General features: G+C 36.8%; 1 protein-coding gene across 10 annotated transcripts in view; it reads left to right on the top strand.

Moving 5' to 3' along the window:
• Positions 1-12333, top strand: part of LOC119535969 (LIM domain containing preferred translocation partner in lipoma) — a 740701-nt gene that overhangs the window by 549505 nt on the left and 178863 nt on the right. For all 10 annotated transcript variants that reach the window (XM_037838441.1, XM_037838450.1, XM_037838386.1 and 7 more), the window contains one exon: positions 2489-2615. In XM_037838441.1, the coding sequence (XP_037694369.1) occupies positions 2489-2615 (127 nt within the window). The remainder of the gene's footprint in view (positions 1-2488; positions 2616-12333) is intronic.

Here is a 12333-nt window from a genome sequence, read left to right as displayed (position 1 = left end):
ATGCTTCGTGAATTACAGAAGTGGAAATACGTATTGTAAAATAAAGAAACATAAACTTAGAAAGTGAAAGTCCCCCAGGATTCCACCCACAAGAGATTATCCCCTTTTACACTTTAGTGTCTGTCTTTTCAGACCTTTTACTTTTCCCCATCTATATATAGATCGGTAGATATCTAACCTCTACTTAACTTTTCAAAATCGGTCTGCTACTGACTTTGCTTATATGATAATGCCTTAGTCATCTTTGCATGCTTGTACCAAAAGATCTACCATGTACTCTTTCAAAGCCTGTTCGTTATATGTGTCTATAACCATTCATTTAGGATTCTTTTATGCATCCTTTACTGAAGGATAGTTGCATTGTTACTTGTTTTCCCTCCCTCTCTCAAATATAACTCCTGTGACCAACCTTAACGATATAATTGTATGTACGTGCATGCGTATTTCTGTAAAATTTCCTAGAAGTGGATAAGATATGCACAATTTAAAACACAGTAATACTGGCAAATCACCCCTCCAAATGTTTATACTACCCTGTTTTTTTTATAACTAGTCATTTGGTCATGTTTCTCGCCCCCACTAGACTCCAGTCTTCTCAAAGGCAAAAACTGTGTCTATTCATCTTTGTGTCCCTCTCTGAGGCTATTTAACCCTCACACCAACCACATATAGCAGGCATTGTCTGGCATTTGGAGGAGGCCCTAACTAAGGGCTTATTTAATGTTTTTTTGGCTGAATGAGTGAGTGTAGGTTGGGCTCTTGTCCTGGCATTACCATTACTGGCCCAGATCATAGACCTATTGTGGGGTCTAAATTTCCTTATATCACAAGGAGGAGATTGAGGTAGTGAAGTCTTCAGATGCCAGCATGTGCCCCTATCTTTTGACTCTGTTGCTTGCTACATGTCAAAGTTTATTCACTGTTTTCCAGTCTCCAATCCAGATTATCCAATGATGAAATGAAACACCAGGGTGAGATTAGTAACCAATGTAAAAGATTCTTGGTCTTTTCAGACTTCTGCTTGTCATTCATCTTCACTTTTTAGAAAACCTAAAAAACTAAAAATGGAAAATTATAGAGAAAAGGCCTAAGACTTACCAATCAAAACATGTTTTTCTTGAATTTTTGCAAATGCTTAGAAAGCATCATTATGCCTTAATTATCACATAAATAACTGATACCCTTCTTGTAACTGTTGAAATAAATGTTGGTAGTAAAGATAACATTTGTACAGCAATTTATATTTCATTAGATTTTTGCACACAAGATCTCATTTGGTAAAGTGAGATAAAGTAGGTAAATGAATATGCAGCTTTATTTAAATTTTGTTGAACTAATTCTTACAAACTACTATAAAAAGAGAGCTCTTGCCCCACTGTTTTAAGGAAAGTGTAAACATCTAGACAAGAACATTTGCAATCTATGTATCCATCCATTAGCCATGGTAGACGTCATTATCATCATTTCTATACTTTTTATACGTGTTTCTATTTTGAACACTTTGAAGATGCTGGGATGTGTTATTAAAAATAGTCAAAGTTGTAATATAGGCAAAAGAAAAATATAATAAATTCTCTTTTATTTGCATAGCACAAAACTATTTGGCCTGCCTTAATTCTGTGTACACTTCAGTTTCTTGGTTGATCTTCTCAAGTACTCTTTCACTTGCCAGTTGATTGCCTTATTTTGCTATAGTTCTGGCTAACCTACTTATTTAAACACTAACCCAATATTAATGACCCTGCCTGTCATCCCTATCGGATATGTGGCTTTTTGCATTGCTGGGAAAAAAAAATCACTCAACCTCCTTAACTGGAACACAAGGCCCTTCACTTACTGGAGCCTTGTACCCTATAAGATTCATCTCACTTCCTATTTCAAACTTTATACATGGCCTAGAAATACAGAGCTACCAGGAGTTCCCTGTGCTACCTGGCTTTTTCTCACCCGAATGTGAGAAACCTCTATCTGTGCATTTCCTCTCCTTGAGCTAAGTAAGTCCTAGTCTGCTCTGTTGCCTCTCCTCAGAAAGTTTTCCTCTCAAACTCTGTAAGAGGTCCCTCCTTTTACCCTGATCATGCATTTTGTACACTTTTTTTTTTATCTTTATTTATCTTTAATTATTAATGTACCTGTATCTCCCGCTCGACTGTAAGCTCCATAAGGGGGGGAAGGCTCATCTTTTTATGCATATACAAGTGGTACATGATGACTGCTTAGCAATTGTTGAGTGAAGTGGATGCCTACAGTGGTAAACATGGATTTCTAAAGCCTGATAGATGACTCATCTAGATAAGAGGAAGTGAATAATGTGATGTGTCCAAGGTCAGACACTGAATAAGTAATACAACTGATTCTAAACTCCAGGTCTTCTGATGGCCAACTCCAGTGTTTCTCCTCAGCAAAGCAAAACATTACTTCTTCAAATGGATTGCCTAGGTTGATGTAGAGATTGGATGTAAAGGACTGTATGTTTTCTGCCTTTCAGGGTGGGCACACTGGATCAGTGGGACCTTCAGCCATCCCCCCATCATTCCGCCCAGAAGATGAGCTTGAGCACCTGACCAAGAAGATGCTGTATGATATGGAAAACCCACCCTCCGATGAGTACTTCGGTGAGTGCGGTCTAAGCTGACTTCTGAAGTAAATACCCTGCTCTGTTTTCCTTACTTGGTAATGAGGAGCGTTATCAGCTCCACTGGGAACGTATTTGAGTACAGGTGCGTGGAGTTGTGTGTGTGCACACACAACAGAGCAATTCTGGGACTGCCATAAAGGTGATACCTGTTTAGCTTGTATTAAAATCTCAGAGGCGATATAGTTTTTTGAGATAAAATTTTTATTTTAAGACTTAATTTTTTGGCATATATTAGCTTCTCATTAGAAATAGGGTTTCTGTGTGCATTCGGGTTTCTTGCTAGTCTAAAGATTCAAATACCAAAAGGGGAGTTGGGTATCATCCCTCAGTCCTTTCCCCTATACAAGTTCCAGGGCAAGATGTTCCCTAGGCAATTTTTTTTTTTAACTTTCCCGTTTATGTAACCTGTGAATAATTATTAACCATTGATCTAATTCAGTCCATTGCTATAACACAAATTTATTAATTGCCTGCCATTTGTGAGATGCTCTAGATGCATTACCTGCCCTGGGGGGCTTGTAATTGTTCATAAGAGACAATACAAGCCACAAAGAACTACCAGTCCAGGTAGACACTGCTAAGAGGCATAAGAGCGGCTTAGATAAAATGTTAAACATTTAAAACCTCTGTTGGTCAGGAAGATGAGGAATGTTTTATAGAAGGGGTGGTACTTGAACTAGGACCCTTTAATTCAGCATCTTTCAAATTTTCTGTGGTGAAAGACTGTTTTCCACTAATCTATTACAGACCAATATTTTTATAAACTAGAATAAAAATTAATTACTAGGAAAATGAAATATTAAAAAGGCATACAAAATAGGCCAAATTTCATCATTATAAGATTTAACTTATTAATCTTACTCTGCCAAATTGTCATAATATCTAAATGCTTATTCTCGGTTTCTCTACTTGTCTCTTTAGAGGATGATGATAAACATTTCAGATACCAGTTTACAGACGACTCTTTGAATAGCACTGCTTTAAGGACATTCAGAGAAAGGAAAGGGACATTATATTTGGGCCACAGTATGAGCAAAGATACAGAGGTGGAAAAATTTACACAGAGCACTTGCTTCTTAACATATTTCCCATTTTCATGTCTTCCCAATTGATTCCTATTTGGGAATATGTAATGACAGGTAAAAACATGGCGCTGGTCCAAAACCACACAGTAGATGGAGTAAGAGGTATTGAAATATGAGAAGCATGCCATTTATTGGTATGCAGGTGGTAGTGTAGATTAGCTAAAAGAGCAGAAGACTGGGAATCAAGAAGTCTGGATCTGGTCCCTTCTTTGCTTCTTTGTGTCTAAGCAGTGTTTGAAATATCCCCATCTGCCTAAGTCTCATATCCCACCTTGGCAAATCAAAGGTGTGGAGCAAATATTCTCCAAAACTAGTAAATTCACTATAGAAACAGCATTAACCCAAAGAAGTATAAAACTAAAGCGAAAAGTCAAGCAAAAGTTGCTGGAGAGCAGCACAAATGCATGTGGAACAGTTAAGGGAAACTCTAATTATAAATATATAATCTGTATGTTTTTAAAAATGCAGTAAAAGTATGTCATATTCTTGTCATTACAATGGGAGATATTATATTGGGATCTAAGATAAATTTTAAGAAAGCATTTTAAAAGTGAAAAATAAGGTCTTGTATTAAGGTACATTAAAAATGAAAAAATAACATATCAAGTATATATCCTTCAAATATAGCAACAAAAAGTACAGCAGTAAAGAAAAAATTGGATCTAGAGAGTAACTTTGTTAATGAATATATACTGATCACTCTTGAAAAATAATTATCTTTGCCCTCAAGGACTATACTAGCTCTACTGTTTACTAGCTTAAAAAACCTGGACAAATTGCTTACCTCTCTAAACCTTCATTTTTGTTTTGTTTCATCTATAATACGGAAATAATAGCTAACTGATAACTGTTATGAGTATTGAATAAAATGTTTAGAGAAAGCACTAAGCCAAATTTGTGACATGTAGAATATGCTCAGTAATCACATTCTTCCATGTTCTTCAGGGCTTGCAGTTTATTTAAGAAAACAAGATATTCCCATATAAAAATCCATTAATAATACCTGATTTAAATGTAAGCGCCTGGCAACAGTAGAACAGATGTCTCTAATCAGTATATAATTGTTGCCAAATGAAAGTTACTAACCATGAGAGAGAATTTAGAATAATAGTTTACATTTATTGAGTGCTTATGATATGGCAAGCACTATTTTATGTATTTTACAGGAATTAACTCATTTCATCCTTACAGACAAACATAACCCTGGGAAGTAGATACTATTTATTATTTCCAACTTAGGAAGCTGAAGCATTGAAATGTTAAATTGCCCAATATCAACAGCTAATGAATTGCAGGACTAAGATTAGAATCCAGGTCCCAGGTCTGTTCTTTTAAGCAGCACACTGTAAAAGATGGGGAGAGCTAGCCAGGCTGGATATATTTTTCTTAAAATGCAATTTTATTGAGATATATTCACACACCATATAATCCATCCAAAGTATACAATCAGTGGTTCAGAGAGTCATCATATAATTGTGCATTCATTACCACAGTCGATTTATAACATTTTTATTACTCCAAAATAAAGAAAAAAAATAAAAAAAGAACACCCAAAACATCCCATACCCTTATTACCCCTATATTATATAGAGATTAGATAGATAGATAGATAGATAGATAGATAGATAGATAGATATTCTTTATTTTATTATTTTATCTGTCCATACACTGGATAAAGAGACTGTCAATCACAAGGTTTCCACAATTACACAGTCACACCATAAAAGCTATATAGTTATACGATCGACTTCAAGAATCAAGGCTACTGGATTACAGTTCAGCAGTTTCAGGCATTTCCTTCTAGCTATTCTAATATGCTAGAAATTAAAAAAGAATATCTATATAATGCGTAAGAATAACCTCCAGAATGACCTCTCGACTTCATTTGAAATCTCCCAGCCACTGAAACTTTGTTTCATTTCTCTTCCCGCTTTTGGTCCAAGAAGGCCTTCTCAATCCCATGATGCCAGGGCCAGGCTCATTCCCAGAAGTCATGTCCCATGTTGCCAGGGAGTGTTATACCCCTGGGAGTCATGTCCCACACAGGGAAGAGGGCAGTGAGTTTACCTGCAGAGTTGGCTTAGAGAGAGACAGGCCACATCTGAGCAACAAAAGAAGTTTTCTAGGCTTAGCTTCTCCTTTGCAGGAATTTGTTTCATAAAGGCAAGCCCAAGATTGAGGGCTTGGCCTGTTAAACTGGTAGTCCCCAGTGCTTGCGAGAATATCAGGAATTCCTCAGGTGGGGAAGTTTAGTATTTCCACACTTTCCCCAGTCCCTCATGGGGACTTTCAGGCTGGATATTTAGGAAAGGTTTTATGGAAAAGATGAGCTTTGGACAGGTGGAAAATAAGGGATGGGTATTCTCTTCTAAGTAGACAGAATAAGCAGGATTATTCTGGGCCAGTATTACTCAAGGAAGTTTTACTTTATCCAGAAAGTATTCACAGAGTCCCTATTATGTTCAGGCTTCTCTGCTAGGCATTGTGAGGGGAATAAGGAGATAGACAGATACGAGTCTTATCACTAAAGGTGCATATACTGTAATATGTGATATAGGCAAGACTATGTCATTTTATCACAACACAAGATAAAAAGTGATAAGTGATTTTATCAAGGTCACTCAACACTCTCTGATAATTCAGTAAAAGGAAAGAGGACATTCAGAGGCAGGAATGGAAACGTGTTCAAAGAGTAGTTAGTCCTTGAGTCAGACTTTAAAATTATGCTCATTGAGATTTGGAAGTGGGAAGACAGTAGAGAAGTGGGGGTTATTCCTGATGAGGGTGATTTTGACAAAACAATGAATAAAGCCATTAGAGTAGAGAACCCATGACAAAGTAGCAAATACTGAAAGGTAAGGTTTCAGAAGTAGGTTGAAGCCAGTCTGGAGAGGGCTTTTAATGCCTGGCTAAGCTAGGGACATTATCTTATATAATAAGTCAATGATATTGCGATCAATGCCATGGGGATTCTTACATTTGTAATGGTTAACAAGGTGGACTCTAGGAATAGAGGTTATGGTTCAAATGTTAGCTTTACCTCTTACTGGCTAAATAAAGGCAATAAGCAAAGGAATAATTAACAGAACTGTTGTTTACTGCTCCACTCATTAAACATTTCCTGAGTACCTGCCCTGTGCCTGGCATTGTGCTGGTGCTAGGGACACCCACATGCAGAGGTTCTGCCCTCACAGAGCACACGGGTTCCTGGGAAGAGCGGGAGAGAGGCGGATAATCGGCACTGTGTTGGTTCTCACTGAGACACTATGTGAGCCTAGAAGAGCTAGTCCACGTGTCTGCCTGGAGATAAGAGGGAAGGCAGGCTATAGAGAAGTGCATTTGCTTCAGAAGAGCTTGACCCAAGGGAGATGGGTGAAAGTCCCCTCTTACACTCTATTAGAATTGTACCCTAAGAGGCTTGCTTAGCACTATTCTAAAGGACTTCCCCATCCCCCCCATCCCTGTCTTCCCTCACCCTGATTGCCTACTCTCATTCTCCATCACTTTGCCTATTTAGTGTTGTATTTTTCATTCAGTTTGTAGATGATTTGCTGAAAGTAATGAAGTGTTTTCATTTCAAAGATCTCCTGCTGAACCACAAGCTGCACAGGGAATGAGAGGGAACAAAATGTAAATAAATAGTGTTGACAGAGAAGGTTCCCCTGTGGTCACGTTGCTTTTCCCATGCCTTTCCTTTTTTCCTTAAGTGGGATGATTCATGTATGTATTGACTTTTTTTTTTTATAAATCTTTTTGGAGCTTCTCATCACTCTTAACAGTTTTTCTTTATAGTCAAGGAATAATTGTAATTATGGTATACTTAGAAGTATTGGGAGGGGTAGCAAAAGATCACTTCACAGATTACTTAATTACAAAGAGAAAAGATACCTTTACAATGAAGAAGTCTAGTAGAAACCATGTAATCTAAGTGATAAAGTTTAAAACCATCAATAACCAACTAATATGATATAGTAAGAAATACACAACATCACCTGTGTAATATTCTTTCCAAAATGTTTAGCCTAAATCCAGCTATGGGGGAATAGACAAATCCATATGATAAGATATTTTTCAAGACAACTGCCTTGAATTCCTCAAAAATGTGTATGAGACTATTCTAGATTAAAAGGGATTAAAGAGACATGCCATTCAAATGCAAGGCATGAGCCATGATTGAAATTTCAATCCAAAAAAAAAAAAAAAAAAATGATAAAGGTTTGTGGGGAAAGACAAATTTGAATGTGAACTATATGTTAGATAATATTAATATATCAATACAAATTTCTTCAGTCTGCTAATGAAATTGTGGTTATATAGGAAAATGTGTTTGTTTTTAGGAATTACATGTTGAAGTATTTAGGGTGACATGCCATGATGTCCACAGTTTACTTTGAAACTCTTCAACATTCAAGTTAAAACAACTAGAGATTCTATAATTATACAAGACATCTTGCCCCCACCACAAAAGTATTGCAAGGCATATTACAAACGAATTATCTTAAGGCTCCTTCACTGAGTGGGAGAAGTAGAGTCACATTCCTGTATTCTATACACTTAACCATTTTAATGACCACAGTGGGTCTTTGAAATTTCCCTTTATTATAAATCTGTTTGCTTTTTTTCTACTACACATGTACCCTCTCTATATTGTTGGGGAGACGATGACCATGGTAATGGTGATGACATTTACCTAAAGCTTTACAAGTTTACAAAGCCCATTGACAGCCAAAGTCTTATTTGGCAGAAGTGGCCATGATATCTTCATTGTTCAGATGAGAAAACAGAGATTCGGAGAGTGCTCAAGATAATATCGCTAATAGCTTTCAGAAAATGGACTCAGTCTTTGATCGCAAGTCCATTTGCATTACAGAGAAGCTAATGCTATTCCTCAGATTGTCGATAATAGGCTGGTTTTGTTTCTTGTTACCCTCTTGAATTCATAACCTTCAAGTGGGGGATGGAGGGGCTACCTCTGCCCAGGACCATAAGTGTTGTAGTCTGAACTTCAATGTCACTAACAATGAATTTCAAGTATCTTTAACCCCTGAATTATCTGATGTGACACTAGGCATAGACTTTTTGCCATGGGTCAGCTGCATACTTCAGGAGGACAGCACACCTAATACCTCACTATCAACCACATTAGTGGCCTATAGCCATTCTGCTGACCTTGGGAAGGGCAATCACTGATAGCTGCAGCTCATCTTGTTTCCTCAAGTCTGTCCTTAATAAAATATTAGAAGCAGCAAGCCTCAACTGAATCTCAGCTGAGTATCTTCTTAAATTTGATTTATTTTGAAATGATGCCAGTGTTAGTGTTTCTATACCCCTCTCTCACCCATCTGCATCAAAAATTGAGATTTTCTCTTGACAGTATCAAGTATATGCCACACAGGATGGACCACGTTATCCAACTCAATGAGTCTTTATCTCTTAATAGGAGATAAAGTCTCTTATGCTGTGAATATTTTCTGTCTATTTGGACTTGGGTTTTGCCTATGGCAGAATCCCTGAGAATCCCCCAGTATCTTTCCATTGGCAATGGTGTCCTTGAATGGGCTTCTAAACTCTACCTTAGGTGGAGTGGGTAGGGGGACATAGAAGAATGTTTTGTAGGTGATAACTCTGCTGTCTAATTCAATTAACTAGGTAGTGGTTAACTGCATGCTTTGGCTCAATTGTTTGCCTCATAGAACAACGTGTTTCTCTGGACAACTGGAAAAGTTTGTTTATATTAAAGAAGAATATTAGTACCAGTAAAAGATGCATAGAAGGAACAAGGGGTGATGAACTAGAAATTATTACATTTTAGGGTAAATTTCAGAACTTAAATTAGAAGAGGGAGAATTTTTAAATTAGCTATTAAAATGAATAGGGGAGAGTGACATTATCAATATGGTGATGTAAGACATCCCCTGGAAAAGTTTCTCCTAATAATCAACAAATAAAAGGACAAATCCTACTTGATTAGAACTCTGGAAGATAATAGAGACTGAAAAGGACTACACAAATGCTGAATTGAAGAAAAAAAACAAATAATCGCCAAGATCCATCCCAGTCTGGCTAGTCTGGATATCTCCTCCTCACTTGGTCCCATGCAGCTTCAGACTTTTCTGGATTGGCATTTTCTGGTTCCCTAGGGCAGGATACCGTAACAGAGAAGAAACCAGGGGCAAAAAAAGCCTTACAGAAATAAAAAAAAAAGGTGAAGGGGCTAAAGACAGGACAGGTCCCAGAACTGAAAAGTATAAGGAGAAGGAGGCACTGAGTGAGGGAGAGGATTTAAACAAATCATAGGAGCTGGGAAAAAAATTCTGCACAAAAGCAAACGGAACAGATTAACATTCCCAGAGAAGGAATAGAGGAAAGGAAGCTTTCTCCTGGAGGTGAAACCATTGCACAAAAATGGCAATCTCAAAAATCATACCACATATCTAGCACTAGAATCAGGTGAAGAAGAGCTAAGAATATCTGAACAATTAAACATGGGCTACTCTAAAGGTCCAGATTAATTTGGACCAAGCATCAAAGAAGACACTAACCCAAAGCCAATGAACAGTAAAACCCTAGACAAGAAGGAGAAACAGATTTTCAGAGGTGACTCATCAAGATAACCAGATGCCCAGACATCAGCAAAAAATTACAAGCCATACTAAGAATGACTCAGACAGGGGAACAAAATAAAACTTCACAAGAGACACAGAATTTAGAACAACTAATAAAAGAAGTTCAAGCAAATTTCCTAAATCATTTCAAGGAGATAAAGGAAAATGTGGATATAGAGCTAAAGAATATCAAGAAGACAAAGTGTGAGCATAAAGAAGAATTTGAAAGTATAAAAGAAACATAACAGAAATCGTGGGGGGTGAAGCACAATAATGGAGATTAAAAATACAGTGCGGCATCTAACAACAGATTTGAACAGGCAGAAGAAAGAATCTGCACGCTAGAAGGCAGGACAATAGAACAAATAGAGACAAGAATAGAAAAAATTGGGCAGGGTTTCAGGGATATGAGTGATGTCACGAAGCTCACAAACATGTGTCATGGGTGTCCCAAAAGAAAAAGAGAAGTGGAAAGGAGCAGAAAGATTATTTGATGGAACAAAGTACAAAAATTCCCCAACTCTTATCAAAGACATATATGTCCAAGAAGCACAACATACTCCAAATAGAACAAATCTTAATAGACCTACTCTGAAACAAATGTCAAATGCCAAAGATAAAGAGAGAATTCTGAAGCATCAAGAGAAAAGCAATTAGTTACATACAGGGATGCTCATTAAGATAAAGTGCTGAGTTCTCTTCTGAAACCATGAAGGCAAAAAGGCAGTGATATGACATATTTAAGGTCCTGAAAAAGAAAAACTGGCAGCCCAAAATGCTTTATCCAGCAAAACTGTTCTTCAAAAATGAGGGAATGTTTAAAATATTCACAGATAAACAGAAACTGAGAGTCAACAAAATTACTGTCCTACAAGAATTACTAAAGGAAGTTCTACAGTTTAAAAGGAAAAGACAGGAAAGAGTAGCTTGGGGTAATATGTACAAATGAAGATCTTCATTAAAGGTAACTAAAATGTAAAGATAAAACCCAATAGTATGATATCCTCAATATAAAACTATACTTTTTAATTCCTGTAAGAGGCAGAATAAAATTGAACAAGAAAAAGGCATGTTTTCTCATGATGGACCTGGAAAATGTAAAGAGGAAATGTGAAACAAAAACATGAGAGTAAACCGAGGGATATGGGAGTGGAGAATGTATATGTTATTGAAGCTAAGTTGGTATCTTTTCAAATTAGTAGGTTACATATGTATATTCTGTAATGGAAACCCCAGGGTAACCACACAGAATATATTTTCAAAATATACAGAAAGAATAGTGAGAAAGGAATCAGTCACATAGTCAGATGTATCACAAAAGATCAACTATACAGAAAAGGAGTTTGCAATAAAGGAAAAGAGAGACCAAATGGGGGGGGGATTTGGCATATATAGAAACCAAAGACAAAATAACTGAAGTAAGTACGGCCTTTACAGTGATAACACTGAATGTTAAGTGGATTAAACTCCCCAATCAAGAGATGCAGATTAGCAGAATGGGCAAAAAAAAAAAAAAATGATCCAACTATATGCTATTTTCTAGAGACTCACCTAAGACCCAAAGACACAAATAGGTTGAAATTGAAAGGATGGAAAACATATTCCATGCAAACAGTAACCAAAAATGAGCTGGAGTAGCTATGCTAATACCAGAAAAAAATAGACTTTAAGTCAAAAGCTGTTATAAGAAACAAAGAAGGGCCCTATATATTAATAAAAGGGGCAATCCACCAAGAAGAAATAACAATCCTAAATACTTATGCTTCTAACCACGATGTTCAAAAATGCACTGGAAAAATTGAAGAGAGAAATAGATACCTCTACAATAATAGTTGGAGACCTCAATACACCACTCTCATCAATGGATAAAATATCTAGACAGAGGAGCAATAAGGAAACAGAGAGCTTGAATAATATCAATGAACTAAACCTAAAAGACATATACACAACATTGCACACCCAAACAGCAGGATATACATTCTTCTCAAATGCACATCGGTAGTTC

Source organism: Choloepus didactylus, chromosome 1 (assembly GCF_015220235.1).
Source record: "Choloepus didactylus isolate mChoDid1 chromosome 1, mChoDid1.pri, whole genome shotgun sequence".
Classification (NCBI taxonomy): domain Eukaryota; kingdom Metazoa; phylum Chordata; class Mammalia; order Pilosa; family Megalonychidae; genus Choloepus; species Choloepus didactylus.
This window is presented reverse-complemented; position numbering and strand designations above follow the sequence as displayed.